This window comes from Pelobates fuscus, chromosome 12 (genome assembly GCF_036172605.1).
Source record: "Pelobates fuscus isolate aPelFus1 chromosome 12, aPelFus1.pri, whole genome shotgun sequence".
In the NCBI taxonomy this organism is placed as follows: domain Eukaryota; kingdom Metazoa; phylum Chordata; class Amphibia; order Anura; family Pelobatidae; genus Pelobates; species Pelobates fuscus.
In genome coordinates this window covers 74,152,538-74,170,566 of record NC_086328.1, presented here as the reverse complement: position 1 = coordinate 74,170,566, position 18,029 = coordinate 74,152,538, and the positions used below count along the sequence as shown (strand labels likewise).

The following is an 18,029-nucleotide window of genomic DNA, read 5'->3' as shown; positions in this document are numbered from 1 at the left end:
CTTTACTAGCAAAACAAAAATGGACAAAGAACATTTAAGGTATAATGAAAAGTAATTGAACGACTCGGAAGCCCAAACTTAGGCGAGGAGGATGACAATGACACGTTAGTTTGAACGTAGTTCAAAAGAACATATGAGCAGCCATCATGCGTGTGGGAAAGACCTGTTTCAATAAACTTTATTGTTCATTGTACGTTTACGCCAACCGCCTGATCTGTAAGGTTGTTTCTTTTTTTTTTTTTTTTTTCTTTTCAATTGCAAGAACTTTATTAAGCAAAGCCCGGTGAACACCCAGTGACAGTCTCCCGGCGGCGGTGGTCTTTGGATCTCTCTTGTTTCCTGCAATCTCTCACCGTGAGTGTATTCCCCTTCGATTGACGATGCCAAGCAAGAAAAAGAAATACAACGCCCGATTTCCGCCGGTGAGTTTGCGGCCTAGACAGGATGTACCTTCTCCATTTGCATCCTCGGACTTTCCTAAAAGCTCTACCCCAGAAATGATCCATCAAGGAATCCCATGATCAGGCTTCCCTTCCCACATCTAGTTTTACTCACTTTACAAATACTTTAACCTTTTGGCCGTTAACTGTTTTAAAGAACATTATTGCCAGTTTTATTATTATTATTATTATTATTATTATTATTATTATTATTTGCAGAGGACCTATCATTTCTTATCTGCATTTAACAATATAGTACACCCCATTAGCAGAGTCCTCTTAGTGATAAGTCATCTTTTACAAGTTAGTCATTCAGTGTGTTTTAGTATTTAGGGTTTTATTCACAAAATTGGGAATAGTAGTAAACTATGAAATAATTACACAATTTAGATAATAATAATAATAGCTAATTTTTTTTTTAATGAGTTGTACTTCTTGAACTGAAAAAAAACCCTAAAGCTATAGCTTCAGGACATTCTAATGAACACATTTTAAGGGACACTCACAGAGTATGGTATTTCACGGTATTTGAACAGGGAATTGCATCTTATGGCCCAAACTATATAATTGCCCTGGTCAGCTGTAGACTACACTGGTGAATCTGATACTTATTACCTCTCACGCTAATTTGGTTATAATTGAAACCATAGTTGCTTTATTTGTTTTGTTGTGTATGATGGTTGAAAATCAACATTACGTCATTGTACAACGTTTTAGAATTTGACACTTTTAAGCACCACTTAAGTCACACAGGCCACTTTATCTCAATGAAGTGGTCTGGGTGTTGTGGTCCTATAAGGTTTAACCCTGCAATGTATTCACTGCAATGTTTAAATTTTAGGGCGAAACACACCAGCAGTGGCTGTAAGTATGACAACAACTTGAGGTGCTTCCTGCTGTAGTAATAGAGTAACATAAGTCACATAACTGCAGCACAAATTGGAAAGCATTGATTCAGGGCTCTCCCGTGGGTAAATTTGATTCATGTTCACTCTCCATGCATCTAGTCCCTAAGGCTCCTCTATGAGGAACGTTGGATTCGAAAGACTCTGGAGGGGGATGGATAAGGGTAAGCAGCACCAAGGGAGTTTTTAGTGTTTAAAAAAAAAAAAAAAAAAAAAGTAAATACTATTTTTAAAATCTTTTATTTTTTTATTTTTATGTTGAACAGCAGGAATTAAAGGACCACCAGACGTAGGGACAGAAAAGCTAGAGTGTTAGTAATGAACATTAGGTTTACTAATTAGTCCAAAATTCTCTGTATGCCTACGATTTTAATTCTTTTTTTTAGAGGTTAGAACATGAATATTGTAAGGAACAAATTACAGTTATTAACAACACAGTTACAAACTTGTATTTGTAACAACTTGTTTGTATTCCTGACACTATAGTCTGGGTGCACTGTCCCTGTCCGACTTAGTCCTGCAATGTTAATCACTTCCTAGTGGCTAACCGCCTTTTGGTCGCCTAACTGGCGCTGGACATCCTCACGCTTGGCATAAGGACCTACATTGTCAGTAAAATCACAATAGGAAAGCATTTAACCAATGCTTTCCTATAGGACGTGCTCGCCGCACATGCGCATTAGCTCCCTGCCCCTCCCTGGTTTGATGATGTCAGAGGAGGAGGAGCAGCAAAAGAAATCCAATAAGTGAACAAATGATTTTTTTAACTGTTTGAGTAGGGGTGGAGAGAATTGTGGGGAAGGAGGAGGTAGGGGGTTCCCAGAGGTCTATAGTGTAAAGAATACAACTTTTTGTATTCCTTACACTATAGAATCCCTTTGAGTAATTTATATAGGGGACTTGGTTAACAATTTTTTTGTGCTCACATTTTAGGATTTGTATGATCTTGTTTCTACAGTTGTTTTTTCTGCTTTATGAACCATTTGAGCTATATTGTTGCTACCACTGTCTCTTTACTTGATTAAAGGGAAACTATAGTGCCAAGAAAACAAATTTGTTTTCCTGGCGCTATAGTTTCCCCTTCTGTCAAGGCCCACCCCCGTGGTGCACAATGGGTTAATAACCCCTCTGTCACTTACCTAGGTCCAGCGCCGATATCCCTCGGCGCTGCCTCAGCTATGCCCACGCTCCTCCCCCACCGTCAGCTATGGAGACCTACTTTGCATACACGGTAATGGTAATGCGCGGCAATGGTACACAACCACTTGAGGAGGAGTTAATCCTAGCAGGTAATTATTGCGGTTTATAAAAACTGCAATAATTACATGCTCAGGGTTAAGGGTGATGGGAGTTTGCACCCAGACCACATCAATGAGCTGAAGTGGTCTGGGTGCCTACAGTGTTCCATTTAAATCTGTATCATGTGATGTTAAAGAGTTACAATTTGTAAGTAAGTTAATAGACGTGGCTTTGTTACCTTCTACCATACATATTGCCATAAAACGTACCTTTTGAAACGGGTAATTTATCTGCCAACTGACTTGGATTTTTTATATTGTTCTTCTTGCTGTCCATGCATCTCTAAAAGGTTAATAAATGGCCTACATGATTTGTTAATGTTGACAGTTTGTTAGATTGATAGGATTACACACCAGAAAAAGCTAAGCTAATAAACAAAAGGGTTTATAACCGGACTTGACAAATCTGCTTGAAATCTAAGAACCAGCTAAAAAAGTTAGGAGCCAGATTTTTTCAATGTCAAAAATACAATTCTGAAAGGGGCCCTATAGTCACCATAACCACTACAGCTCAATTTAGTTGTTCTGAAGTCTACATACTGCACACTTTTCAATTTAAACACTGACTTTTCAGACTAAACGCAGTGCTTACATGAGTGACAGTCACTCAGACTGCCTCTAGAAGTGCTTCCTGGGTCAGTGCTGCACACGCCAATGCTCCCCATAGGGATGCATTGATTCAATGCATCTCTATGAGGAGAAGTTGATTGCGCAGCATGGCGTTTTGCCTCACATGCGCACTAGTCTCCCAATGTTTTTCTATGGGTAGGCATTGGATTGGCTGAGAATGTCACGATTGATGATTTCAGCCATGGAGGTGGGGCCAGCCGCGACATCACCAGCCCTGCGTGGGGAAAAAAAGGGTGAGTAAAAACACCTTTCCCATGTGATTGGAGGGGGGCAGGTCACCTAAACATACACACTCTCTGACACACAGACAAACACACACTAATTTGATACACACACTTACCAACACACTCACACACACACACACTCACTCACTGACAAAAGCACACACTGCAACACTCACAAATCATTACCTTTTTAGTTTAAATCCGCCCAGCCCCCTTATCTTTGGGAGAGCTGGCGTGGATCAGGTTTTTTTTCTAGGGTCGAGTGGGACTGCTGTCATCTCCCTGCTCAGTTTATTGATGCAGGGCCAGAATGATGTCATATTCTGGCTCCGGGCTCTTCTGGAGGGTGCACGAGGGATCAGAGCAGGCACATTACAGCAGTAAATTAAACTAGCCAAGCAGTGACTATAGCAGATTTGAAGAACTTTTCAAAAGAGCTCTATTTTGTTTGTCGCAGTTCACTCTTTTGTTTATAAACTCAATAATTGATTTGAACTGAATCAAATGACCAGTTTGCCAATTTCAGCTGGTTCACTGTAAAGCAGGTCGATGGAAAAACAATATATCCAACTTGTTTTATATAATTTATTGCTTTAATAACAGTGGAGTAAGTATACACTTGCTACTCTATTTTTATAGATATATTGGCATAAATATCACAGGAGAGTTAAAGAGGTGACCAGCATTTAGAGCTTTGACTACCATCGCATAGAACATATATCCATATCAAAGATTACATGTTGTGAAGACACTGAACTTTGTTCACAATGCTGAGAAGAAAGCCAGCCACGGCTGCCATATTTTGTCAAATACAATTCTCCCAGGCAAAGACTGTTATATTTATAATTTTATTTTTTTTATATCTACTTCAAAAAAAAAAAAAGCACATTAGAATCCGATCAAACATGACTAAACTCCTTACAGCTAAACAAAAACTCAATGAGACCAGTGGTCTAGATTGAATAGGAAAGGATTGTGGAAATAATATCAGTAGGCTGGTGAATGGAACAAGGGAAGAAAATAGATAAACTACTTGTTGCAAAATTGTTGAATTTTAGAACAAGAACTCCATATATGCAACAACACACCTTGAGCTCCACATATCATTTTTGTAAATCTTGCGTAATCTACTAGGAGTTAAATATCCACTGGCAAGCTTCAAAATGAGACACTTGGTTATGCCCTTGATGCATTAATGGGATAGATCCAGTCTTTGGCTTAGAAGGAAGGGACACTTTGTTTCCCATTGTTTCATGAAGGGGTAAATGTAAATGGTTGGCTTCGCAAATAAAAGACTCAAATGACGATTGGCAATCGGTCGTTTACCGATGCCAAAGATCTTAACAGATTTTTCACTTCTCCATACATGTAAAGCTGAGCTATAGAAGGGGGGGGGGGGGATAACTTTATTTAAAATTTGATTGGTAGTATTTAGGTGTTTTAATTCCCAAATTAGTAGGATGGGTAGACAGACCTTCAATCAAATCTGTAGACCTTGTGTAACGAGTTTAACTGTGGCCCGGGTAATCCAATAGGAAAAGCTTGGCTTTTTGATTGATTGCGTTTATAGTACAATACATGATCATAGTCCTCTATGAGCAATATTAAAGCCAGTAAAGATTTGCCTAGATTACGCAGGGTACGGATGAAATTACCTGCAAACACAGACACTTTATTGTAATCATAATATATATATTTTGACTGATAATACTTAATATCTGTATGTTGGTGGACCTTGTATGGCAAGAGCGCTAAGGAAATAATATATTGAAGTGGGGGTACCTTGGGAAAAGTATCTATCTATCTATCTATACCGGTGTGTGTGTGTGTGTGTATATATATTTTTTTTTTATTTTTTTTTATTTTGTATCTGCTCTAAATTAGCATGTGAACATAACACATTTGTGATTTATTTTTTTAATTATATTTAATTCGGAATGATTGTGGCTATTCAAATTGGCCAATTACACCAGAGTGCTTTTGTTGTGAAAGGGATGCCACATTCCATGGCTGCTTCATTGTGGAAGTGGATATGTCTTGCTTTTGATAAGATAGTTGCATGCACCCAAAGGCTGAGAAAAGGTGTGGGCTTATGTATCCTACTGGCTGCCCAGATTTGTTCCACTCCACCATACTTACTATGCAGTTGCTGTTGGTCTTTCACATAAACTTTTATTTTGTGAAGCCCTAATATATATATTTTTATTTAGCTTGTTCTGCTATATCACACGTACACAGAGCACTTTAGAAAATTAAGCAAATAATAATAATAATAGGTATGGGTATATCATTGAAAGTCAAAGGGCTCCTCCACTCTTGCACTTTTTTATTACGTCATCATGTAAAATGTGTAATAAATGAAGAGATTATTTTATAATTGCTTCACTTGTAAAGAAGAACCATTATGAGAGGAGACGAAGGACAGTATAATTCAGATCCTAATGCAGTCTATATAACAATGCAATGTTACACAGACCTAATAACAGCAGGGCTATGTAGAGCTACTGTTGCTAAATACTTTGGTACAGATGCTCGAAGGACCCGATTGTGATGGCAACATGAAATGTCAATTGACCATGAGGGGTGAAAAGCACCACAAGTGGCAAAAAGTTGAAGTAAAAGAGTGACTAACACTTTTTTTTTTTTTTTTTTTTTTGTAATGTTTCACTACAAAACGTTTTGTTTTTCTCTCTCTGAAGGCAAGGATTAAGAAGATTATGCAGACGGATGAAGAAATAGGAAAAGTTGCTGCTGCTGTCCCTGTCATAATTTGTATCCTTTTCTGATTAAGAAGCAAAGATGGCCAGCGTTCTACTGTAAAATACCAAGACTTGTAAGTTGCAAATAACTCTGTAGATTTCTGTTGTTTCTACAGATCATTGATGCTTTACTCCCAAGTTAGCACACACAATCTGCATACAGTGCCAGGGATCTCCCCAGTGCATGGGTGATTCCATTACCACCAGGAACCATTTAATGTATGTGTATCTATGTGGCATACATACAAGTTTCCAATTTGCAAGTCCTGTATTACTACCTAGGATTAAAAATTGGTATTAAGACTGCACGTGAGCAATGTGTTTTTAACTAACGCTGTGTCTGTGGCAGGATGAAACTTGCAGCAAGACAAAGCTATCTCCTTACTGGTTAAATACTATATTGTCCTGTAAACCGTGTATTGACTATAATAATGCATTATGCTTGGATATGATGGCCTACCTTGTTATAGTGTAAGTTGTGAGGAAGATTGACTAATTAGAGCAAGCAGAGCCACACCTAAGAATATAAGAATAGATGCACTCTCTCTAGGAATGAGAATGCCTCTACAGGCTGCCTTGCCCCATTAAAGCCTACATGCCTTGTACAGAATTAATCCCTCCCAAGTGCAAGTTGAGTTTGATTTTATTTTGAGCAGTGTCTCTAAGTTTTTATAATTGTCTCCGAATGCATCCTTCTGGAGGCGAAGTTTCAGGTTTTCCTCCTACTCCACTGACGTTAGGGCTGGTATATTTCCGTCAATTTCTGGAGTACTAAAGCGCATGTGCTTCCCCTTAGGAATGAATGAATGGAAAGTGGTTGGCACATACGCAGTACAGACATTTTGTCCTTTATTCACCTGAACACGTAGGATAGTGTACAGATCGGTATGTTGTATACCAGAAAATAGAATGCCTAGCCTGTGATATTACATAGCAACTTCTGGTGCGTTGTAATGTGATTTAATTGTTGGCTTTCTGCAGGTCAATTGTATTTCTTACTTCAGATTATCTAAGCAGCTGCCTGTAATGATACAGCAAAATAATTTCTTCTAATCTCTTGATGTGAAGTACCTTAATTTCGAAGTCCTTCTGAAAAGTACCTTTACACTGTGTTGAACACTCCTTCACACTCGCACGCAATGTTGTGCCCTCATTAGTTACTATTAAGATCATCTGGTTTTTTTTTTTTCATTGTGGCCCAATCATGTTTTCTATTTTATAATGTGAATAGCATGGGAATCCCAAGTGTTTTTATTTTTTTATATTTTATTTATGTCCTCACTTCCATTCATTAATTGTAACAAAAATGTGTGTTGCCTGTCTCTGTCCCGAAGTGTCCCTTAATTAATCCAGGGCAAATTGCACATCACATGCTTAGTGAGGGTTTATATGATGTTTGGCTGGCCAGTTCTGATTCATGGTATTTGGTAACGTTTATCTGTTAGCTTGTAGCTTTTTAACACCGACTTAGAGCAGTGTGTTCAATGGTGTCTAATACCACAAGTTTGGCAACTTACAAACTAGATAATTTGGAGGACAGAACTGAATTCCAAAATACTGTAATTTCCCCATAAGTATTATTATTTTTTCACAGATCTTTAGAATGTCTGCATGATGTAGTGTATTTTCTTTAATTCGTTATGATAAGGGCATTTTTTTGTTTGCTTGTACCCTTTACAGTTTGTAATTTCTTTATCCTTTATACATTGTATATCTTCTGGTCTTCCTTCTGTGAACCATGTTTATTGGTTCCCCACTGTGTCAAAGATAGAGTGTCTGGTTTCAGATATTTTATTCTATAGATATGTCTGGGTGTTTCCAGTTGTGTAACAGGCTTGCCAGGTATGTCTGTAGATTTTCGTTCTTTTAAAGAATAGAAACCTATAAACTGAAATGCCCTGATTTTATTGTTTAACCAGTCTTACAGGAGCAAAGTTACATAATAAACTTGGGCAGATCACATGGAGGCAGTATGAGAGAGAAACTAGAGATTCTAAATTGCGTATTGCATTGTGGATTTCCCATAGTAATGTCATTAGAAGTTCCCCCAGTGAGCATCAGTCTCTATTGGTGATCGCACTGCAGTTTTTACCCTACTTTCATTTTGTATTTGGAGAGCAAACAGAATGTTTGTTTCTTTCTCTATCTTGTCACTTAAAAGTAGTATATAGGATAGGTGGGGGGCACATGCACACAGATACAAGGGTAACAAGCATGCCGAAAGGGGAGAGGGTTAAATAAAAAGCCAAGTAGTATGATAGGAGGAAAACTGGCATGGATAAGGTTGGACAGCGAAAGGACATAAAGGAGGAAAAATAACTAAATAATTGTGCAGAGAAAGACAGGCAAACAATTTACAAACAGAAAGAAGGGAAAGCAAAACACAGTGTTCCATGGTGTAGGGGTTGAGAAAATGGTGGTGTAGAAGAAAAAAACAAATGTATTTTCCTCACATATCCCAGTGTACATAAAGACAAAGCCAGCAGAGCATGTACGAGCAGATAAAATCAGAATAAAGCATAATAGGGTGAGGGAAAAGATAAGCAGTAGAACAGGAAGGACAGCATGCTTGTAGAATGGCAACTAAATATTTGGATTGCGAGAGTGTGATGGAATGTGAGGCCACCCTGTGTCTGAAAGAGGAATAGTCACTTTTTCGTGTGTGTTACTCTTCCTTATTCACATTATGGGTCAGGGAAAGTATGTTAGGCTGTGAATAAATGGTGGGTGATAACCCCTGAAAAATTAATATCAAAAGATAATGTGCGCGAGGGTGTAGCATGGAGGTCTATGCAGATCCTCCATAGACAGCCAATTCCCTGCAGTCCTCTTGACTGTCGAGATTGACACTGTAGCTCCACCCAGAGTCTACGTAAGTCCGGCAGAGGTAATATACAGAGACAAAGTAGTCCTTGTTTTGTCTCTGTATATCTCTTTACTGGGTTGTCTTTTTCAGGTGGGTGGGACGGAGGGTGACAGTGCTGCTTTAAGTATGTTCCCAAATTGACACATTAATGCCTACAGGAGATCTCAAGTCAGCAATTGTTGCAAACAAATACATTGTATTACTGGTGTATAGAGTCTAATGTTGCAAGTGTCTCTAAGTATATATATATATATATATATATATAATATAATTTGATATTTTCCAGCAAGCAATACTGAGTGCATCAGTGGTATATTAAACTGTTCTCTGGCAAGTGATGCAAATTCCTAATATATAGCTGACTTTTTTTTTTTTTTATGTAGAAAGGACAGTGTTTACAATAAAGTATTAATAAACACCTCTAGTGGCTGTTTTCCTGATAGACACTAGAGGTGCTTATGTCTACAGAACAAAGTCAAACTCTGCTCTTCAATCAAATGCTGTTCACAGCAACATTTGATTGGAGGAGCCCTGCATTTTCCTGCGCATGTTGATCTCGTCCCAGTGCTTCTCTATGAGAAGCAATGGATTGGATGAGAATGTATAAGTCAATAGGCATGCTGACAAAGATTGAGGCGGGGTGAGCAGGTGGAGCACAGGTGTCCCGTTTGCCACTCCTCGCTGAAGGTCCAATTCAGTGCTCCTTGTAGAGGAAACTGATATACATGGGCAGCGGGCACATCTAAGCTTCTCTTTGGAAAGCCCTTTGGGGGCTTCTCTGTCACATGACCAAATTAAACTTGGTCAGTGCCTCAGAAACTCCTCTAATAGCTGTTGGTATGATAGCCACTAAATGTGAACTTGATCCTGCAAAAATATATATATTTTTAGAGCTTTGGGTTGTGTGTAAGGAGTTAAATAGTTTTCATTACGGCTATCATATATGAATCTCCGATAGTGCTTAATAAAATACCCTGTAACTATTTTTAGTTTGATATGCCACTCCTAAAAAATGCATTTGAGAAGCCTGTAGAAATATTTTTTGTGCTTGTCACTTCCTGTGTGTTTTAAACCAGTCTTGTGTAGAGTTTATTTTTCAAGCTTATCCTATCATATTTTCTCGTATCTTCCTCCCCACTAGAAGTTTGCTTTTATTCCCTTTATGGGAATTCCCTATTACCCTCCTGATTTTCCCTTCCTTAATTCTGATTGTTTACTTGGTGCCAATATACTTTCCATACTTTCCTACGTACCAAGGATTATGTAGTCGTAAGTTGCAGCAACAGTGGGAAATTTATGTAGTACATTTTTTCCTTCTGTTCAAAGAGTAGCTGAAGAAACAGATACTCCCTTAGCAACCAGGGCTGTTGGACATAATTAAAGGGTTATACGTAATACAGATTAGGGAACAGCACACATAAAAAGAAAAACAGGAGTTTTATAAGACTACTTAAAATTGTGTATATTGGCAAACAAATATGGGATTCAGTTCCACCATATGGCCATATTGTGCTAAGCCCACCACTACTTCACAATACCCCAATATCGGTGGGTCCTAAACTAATTCAAACGTGCAAGACTAATTAAATAGTGCTAAATAAGCTGAAGTGTATTTAAATCTGTTGTAAGAGCATTGTGAATATATATAATGCAAAAACAAAGCTGTGGGCTTAACACAATATGACTATATGATGGAACGGAGTCCCCTGTATTTGTTTGCTGAGATAAGTGAATGTATAAATTTTGGTGTCTTTGGCAGCACCATTGCTGAGAAATACATGTTCTGATTAACAGGTTAAGATGGAGGCGCCCCGTTGCTGGATTTAAAGCCGTTGATTTCCAAGTATTTATTTAATAGTCCTGTGCTCAAACTCCCGCTACTCCTGGGCGGTAGCAATGGCTATAGTACACATAAGCCCCCAATATATACAATAAAAACCAAAGAAAAGAGTTGCACGCTATCCCAAATCCCTGTGCACGTTTAAATAACTGGAGGTTTTCAGTATAGGAGGCGTTAAAGGACCACTATAGGCACCCAGACAACTTCAGCTCAATGAAGTGGTCTTGGTGCCAGGTCCCTCTAGTTTTAACCCTGCAGCTGAAAACATAGCAGTTTCAGAGAAGCCGCTAGAGGCGCTTCCGCGATTCTCACTGTGAAAATCACAGTGAGAAGACGCTGGACGTCTATAGGAAAGCATTGAAAAGCATTGGCGGTTTGAATGCATGCGCATTCGGATCGGACGTTGGCAGGGGGTGGAGAGTTCCCCAGCACAGAGGGCGCCCGGCGCTGGAGAAAGGTAAGTGGCTCAAGGGGTTTTAACTCCTCCAGCCCAGCAGTAGGGGGCCCTGAGGGTGGGGGGGACCTAATGACCCTATAGTGACAGGAAAATTAGTTTGTTTTCTTGGCACTATTGTGGTCCTATTTTATTAAAAACTGAAATAATTACCTGCTTAGGGTTAAGGTTGCTGAGACACTGCACCCAGACCACTTCAATGAGCTAAAGTGGTCTAGGTACCTATAGTGTCCCTTTTGAAGGATCTGTTAATGTCTTGGTGCCAGATACCACAGGACATGTTCAGAGGTCTTATGGAGTCCATGCCTCTATGCATCAGAGCTGTTTTGGAACCACATTGGTCATGTACTCTGTATTAGGCAGGTGGTTTTAATGTTGTTGTTAGTAATGTAGGTTCTCGCTGCAATGACAGAAGTTGGCAAAAACATTTTTGAGACCTGCCTGGGAACTAACCTATTGAGGTTTTTCTGAACTTATATTCTCTGTTTTTCTTGCAATGCATTAACTTAGGCTCTTGGTAAATTTAAAGGGTAATCCAGACATGGACCATGTGGTCAATGTACCAAGAGGAGTATCAGCTGATCCTCACTGACAAGGCCCAATGAACACCAAAACAATTATGCAGGGTTGCTTCATCTCTGCCAGCATTTTGGATCTGGACTGCCCTTGTTGTTGGAATCTGTCTGATATGCAAATGGTATAGGTTTTCTCTGTAATGACACAAGTGAGCAAACATTTTGAGGCTTGATCTAAGTGACAGACAAGCTACTGAGGTTTTTATGAGCTTTTGCGTTCTGCGTTCTCATATTGTGTGGCGTTGGTTTGTATATATTATTATTTTATTTTTAAATATATTAAATGTACAGTTCGTTAACGTAATGCTTGAGTTGTTTCATTTAATAAATTCCTTTTATTTATCATTGTTAATCCTGGAATATTTGTACAATTTCTTAAATGAATGTATGTGACAACCATTTTATACAATCTTCATCTCCTTAACACTACTTCAGCACGAGCTCTTGAGCTATTCCTGGAATCACTCCTAAAGAAGGCCTGTCAGGTCACACAAACGCGAAGTGCCAAGACTATGACCACATCACACTTGTAAGTTGTTTGGGGGCAAGACTTATAACTGCATGGAATATATGTGGTTGTTAAAATGCAGCGGTGGTTATATATAATAAAGGTTCAGTCTAAGGATCATAACCACATTCAATACATGGAAGATGGCAGTGCCTTGAAAAAGTAATTTGCTTCTTCCCTGGCTAATTGTGTGTGTGTGTGTGTGTATATGTATGTATGTATGTATGTCTATTTCCAGATTTCAGTTAATTTTTTGTGTAGGTGACAGCAGGCAGAAGACTTTTGTATAGAAAAGCATATTGTAGAACAAATGCTGTCCATATAAACTGTGTAACTATTTTGACTTTTCACCTCCAAATATGTGCAGTTTACTTTCTTCCTGATGAAATCTGTGCAGCACTCATGCACTTGCCAAAATATTGGCACTGTCTGCCAAGTTTCAGATTTCAGAGCATTGTTCAAGCAAACATTGGCTGATAAACAGTTGACATTGGCTGCCAGTTATTTGTGTGTAATTGGATCTTTATTAATGTGCTGCTATTCATCAGATAGGTCTGAACATTACTATGTGTCCATTACTTCTATAACAGGGCTTGATAGATCTTTGTTGAGAAAAACATTGCTCTTAAATGGACACTATAGTGTTAGGATTACAACACTTAACATGGGGCATACACTACACCGGCAGCAGAGAGGTAGGTGTTAATAGGAAGCACTGGCCCTACTGCAGAGGGTATAGGTCAGGGCTTGACACATTTGCTTTCAATCTATGAGCCAGCTAAAAAAAAAAAATAAGGAGCCATTTTTTTTTTTCTTCAAAAATACAATTCCTAAAGGAACACTGTCACCAGAAACACTACAGCTAATTTAGTGATTTTGCTGTCTATAACCTGTCCCTGTAGGTTTTTCAATCTAATCTCTGCCTTTTCAGAGTGCTTACCTTGCTGCCTAGTAACACCTCTAGTGGCAGTCATTCAAACAGCCACTAAAGTGTCACAATGTGCAGCACCTACATTCAGCGTGGAGGCGGTGCAGAACGTTCCCCATAGAGATGCATTGCTTTAATGCTTTACTATGAGGAGTTGTTGATTGGTAATTGATAATCTCATGTATTGAGGCTGGCCAGCTGCGGCGAAACAGACCGTGTTGGGGAAAAAAGGTGAGTAAAAACACCATTCCTATGCGATCGGAGGGGGGCTGGTGAACTAAACATACACCTGGACAGACTGACACACACACATCCTCTCACATACTCACAAGATATTTATTATTTAATACACACAGACATACATGCATGACAGATATACACACAGAAATAAAAAAAAAAGCTCTCCTGTTTCCTACCTTTTGGGCGCAAGAGAGTGGCTCTCCTGGGTTCCAGTGGGACTGGGTACAGCAGGAGACAGATTGGTGGGGCAGGCTGCAGCTAATAGGAGTGGGCTCCTGCTTTTCAAGACTCCTCTCCTCCACCTGTCTCAATATCACATGCAGCTCGCTGTGCGCTGGGAGTAAGTGAAGGGATCTGCAAGGGGAATATCTGATTGTGAGGGGTGTCGGGTGTTTGAAATGTAGGTGGGTGGTCGGGTCTATGAAATGGGGGCGGGCGGCAAACAGAGACTATTTTACAAGGTGTTCTGCTAGCTTGCTAGTTCCCTGCGCAGCCTCGGCGCCGGTAGAAAGTAATTACAGTTCACTTCCTCCCATTACACTGGCGCAGAGAGCGCTACACGAGGATTGAGGGAATGCTAGTCCTAGACACCAGGGCAAAATTCTTAGTTGCCATGGCGACCTGGGATTTGTCAAGCCCTGGTATAGGCAACAATTTAGTAGATCATTCCCACACTAACTATATCGTTCCCCCAAATTAAAGTGTGCCAGCACTTTCCCATGTCCTTTCTGGGACTTACTGTGAGTTTAAAAAAAATAAAAAAAATCTGTGTAGTGTTCCTTTAAATAAACCAGGCTATTCTAGTTTGAATAAATTATTATTATTTGTTTTTTTTTAATTTGATTACTTCTCATTCCCTGCACTCATTTCTGCAGTTTAAGCATTTGGACCAAAACGGAGTTAAAGGACCACTCTAGGCACCCAGACCACTTCAACTTAATGAAGTGGTCTGGGTGCCAGGTCCAGCTAGGGTTAACCCATTTTTTTATAAACATAGCAGTTTCAGAGAAACTGCTATGTTTAGAAATGGGTTAATCCAGCCCTCAAAGCCTCTAGTGGCTGTCTCATTGACAGCCGCTAGAGGCGCTTGCGTGCTTCTCACTGTGAAAGCCTTGATAATGCTTTCCTATGAGACTGGCTGAGTGCGCGCGTAGCTCTTGCCGCGCGTGCGCATTCAGCCGAATGGGAGGAGAGGAGGCGGATCGGAGGAGAAGAGTTCCCTGCCCGGCGCTGGAGAAAGGTAAGTTTTAACCCCTTCCTCTCCCCAGAGCCAGGGGGAGGGGGACCCTGAGGGTGGGGGCACCCTCAGGGCACTATAGTGCCAGGAAAACGAGTATGTTTGTTTGTTTTCCTGGCACTATAGTGGTCCTTTAAGATTAAATGAATCCAGTGCACCAGATTATTTTTATACCTCTTTGCCTCTCCTGAATGTGAAGTTGTCATTTTGTTCATAGATGGAAATCCACGAGGTACAAAGTCTTAACTCCTTTACTAGTGAGGGAATAGTAACTGAATAAAAGCTCTCTGCTGATTTTTTTTGAAAGTCTGTTTTATAAAGATCAGTTTTGTTTTGTTATGTCATCCTGTCTTAGGAAACAGTGCATAGAACTTGAGCAGCAGTTTGACTTTCTAAAGGATCTTGTGGCCACTGTCCCGGACATGCAGGGAGAGACTGATGACAATCACACAGAGGGGGAGAGAGTGTCAAGGAGGTGAGGAACGTTGCCAATTCATGACCCTTTTATTTTTTTTAATGTCTTTATTATTCTGTTATGCAATACAGCAGAAGTAAGTTGTGAAGAGAAGAATGAGATGTTTAAAAAAAAAAAATATTATTGGAGCATCTAATAAACTAATTTGTACCGTTTAGAGGAAACAACTGGGCAAATAGTTAGTGTTACTGGTTTGAAGTGATTATGGTGCCTGGAGTTCAGTATGAAACACTGCACATTCAGCGTTTAACCCCTCTGGACATCTTTAGCCAGCAAATCGCCATATAACTTGCCCTCTTCATGTACATCTCTATCAACAACTATTTTGAGCTCACTTGGTGTTGCTCTTAAACGCTTTGCCCCAATCCTATGTCCCTGCCACTGCCTTTCTTGCTCGCCCATACCCATTTTCCTGGTCTTTTTACTGCTTTATTTCTCTGCCCCCACTTGATCTGCACTGCAGAGAGCTGCTAATGTTTTGTGTGATGTAAACGTGGGTCTGTAACCTGACATGATGATGTTGTGTGCATGAAGTGCGTGAGTGGACGAAAGACAGCGGTGAGCATTGCAGCCCGACTGCTGGATCAGTTTGCACCCCGGAAGCAAGTGAGGGGCCATGTTTTTGCAGCACATCTGAAAACCTCTGGATTAGTTCACGTGAGGGAACCAGTACTTTGTCACCAAGCAGTTTCACTGGAGCACTTTCTTGCAGGTGCAGACAATTTTCTTTTACTTGTTAGCCTATTAGAATCCTTTAAAATCCGGCAAATGGATTTACACAGTTTGACGTTCTGTTATTTGCAATCAAACAGATTTTTCCCACATACAGACACTAACATTATGTAAGATTTCTTTTCTTCCTTTCTTAAGGGGTCGGAAACCAGGAAGTAGTCGAAAGAATGGAGGAACAACTGTGAGAGGAAAAGATAAAAAGCAATCTGAGACAGATTCAGATCAAGAGGTTTGAAGACTTACACTTTTTTTTTTCTCTATTAAAAACATTTAAAAACAAAAACATCCTATCTAAACTATTCATCTGTCTAGTGTCAGCTTGTCAGTGGCAAGTAATGTTGAAGGCCTGGCTAGTTTACATGAAAATGCCTGCAGCAAATGATTATACTCACCAGAACAACTACATTAAGCTGTAGTCGTTCTGGTAACTACAGTGTCCCTTTAACAATAATATTTTTGTCATAGATCTCTATTTGACATTTGTTGTATTTCAGGATGATTCAGAAGGCACTGAAACAGAGGGCGAGGAAGAGATGTGTACTGCTCCTCCTGCAGGAAATCAATCACATGTCACTTTTCAAAGGTACTTTTGTGATCATATAGTGTCTAATAAATGTAAATATTAGATGGTCAAAGTTAGTGAGTGTGTTTGTCTGTTACTGTGTGTGTGTGTTTCTGTTAGCGAGTGTGTGTTTCTGTTAGCTAGTGTATGCGTATCTGTCAGTGAATGTATGTGTGTGTGTGTATTTAGAATGCGGGGCAGGGGGGAAAGGTTGGGGGGCTTGCGGGGGGGGAGGGGGTGGGGGGTGCCGCGCCTGAGTTTTGTCCTGCCTAGGGCAGCACAAAACCAAGATACACCACTGATTGTATGTACCTTGACAGCCAGGCCAATAATATGTATGTATATAAGAACATTTCTTTCCAGTTTGTGGAGTTGTTACAGTTGTAAGAAACAGATCTAGATATTGGTGATTCATTGAGTATAATGCCTAACATTTTTTTTTCACCTAATCTTTCTTTCATTTTTACACTTTTTTTTTTTTTTTTTTGCTACTTACAGCCCTCCTCCAGCTCCAACTTTCCATCATTTCCATTCTGGACCTTCCCTACCCCAAGTACCTGCTGCTCTGCCCACAATGCCAGCTCCGTTGCCGCCCGCTGTATGCGAAGAGGAAGAGGATTATGATTCGTAGCCTCTAGAGAGACCCATTTAAATTCCGTTTTCATTTATTTGCTTTTCTTGTTTTTTCCTTGTTTTATTTTGGTTTTTAAACAGGGGCTAAAAGCCTTGGGGATAGTGGGGTTTAATGTGTTCTTAAATTTATTAAAAAAGGAGGTGGAGAAATGAAGTGTGTTTTTGTCATTTGTAAAATATAGAAGTGTTTGACTTACATCTAGGACTGTTATTGCAGATCCCAGGCTGATTCGTTATTTACATGAGTATGCATGGGAGAGCAAGAAGATAACCTTTCCAGTCACCATCTTGCAAGTTATAAATGTGTAACCCCTTAAATGGTTACTTCGTGCACCATAACCACTTCAGTGATTTAGTGCCTGGATGAGCAGAGTTTCACTTTGTGGCACTGCATATACCAAGTTTAACCCTTCTGCTGACAGAAGTGTAACTACTTTCAGCATAGTCATTGGTGTGTCATCAGCTAGGCCTGAACTAGAGTTCCAAGTTGGCTAACGTCAATCCTGTGCAAATAGTTATGCACAGAATCTAACTCATCGGAATAGAGCAGTCAGCTGAAACTCAGTTAATGAATGAGTGGCAAATTGACAACTTGCTTCTGCAGCTCTGTTACTCTTCCGTCGGTGGAGACACCGCATTTGGCAGTTCCAATTAAATGGGAAAACCATTGTAAAACAGTCGTCCCATTTTTCGGGGGAACAGTGTACTCCTACCCTGTAGTTA

The 18,029-nt window shown here is 39.7% G+C and overlaps 1 protein-coding gene across 1 annotated transcript; it reads left to right on the top strand.

Moving 5' to 3' along the window:
- The first annotated feature begins 234 nt into the window (after nt 1–234).
- DRAP1 (DR1 associated protein 1) lies at nt 235–17,456 on the top strand. Its single transcript, XM_063437666.1, has 7 exons — nt 235–422; nt 6,197–6,269; nt 12,427–12,520; nt 15,260–15,379; nt 16,250–16,340; nt 16,606–16,694; nt 17,172–17,456. The coding sequence occupies exons 1-7, from the start codon at nt 381–383 to the stop codon at nt 17,302–17,304; spliced, it is 642 nt and encodes a 213-aa protein (XP_063293736.1). The 5' UTR covers nt 235–380; the 3' UTR covers nt 17,305–17,456.
- Nucleotides 17,457–18,029: the final 573 nt, after the last annotated feature.

Coding starts and splice junctions, on each gene's coding strand:
- DRAP1 (XM_063437666.1), top strand. CDS start 381: ATGCCAAGCAAGAAAAAGAAATACAACGCCCGATTTCCGCCG. Junction 15,380..16,249: donor GGGGAGAGAGTGTCAAGGAG/GTGAGGAACGTT, acceptor TCCTTTCTTAAG/GGGTCGGAAACCAGGAAGTA. Junction 16,341..16,605: donor AGACAGATTCAGATCAAGAG/GTTTGAAGACTT, acceptor GTTGTATTTCAG/GATGATTCAGAAGGCACTGA.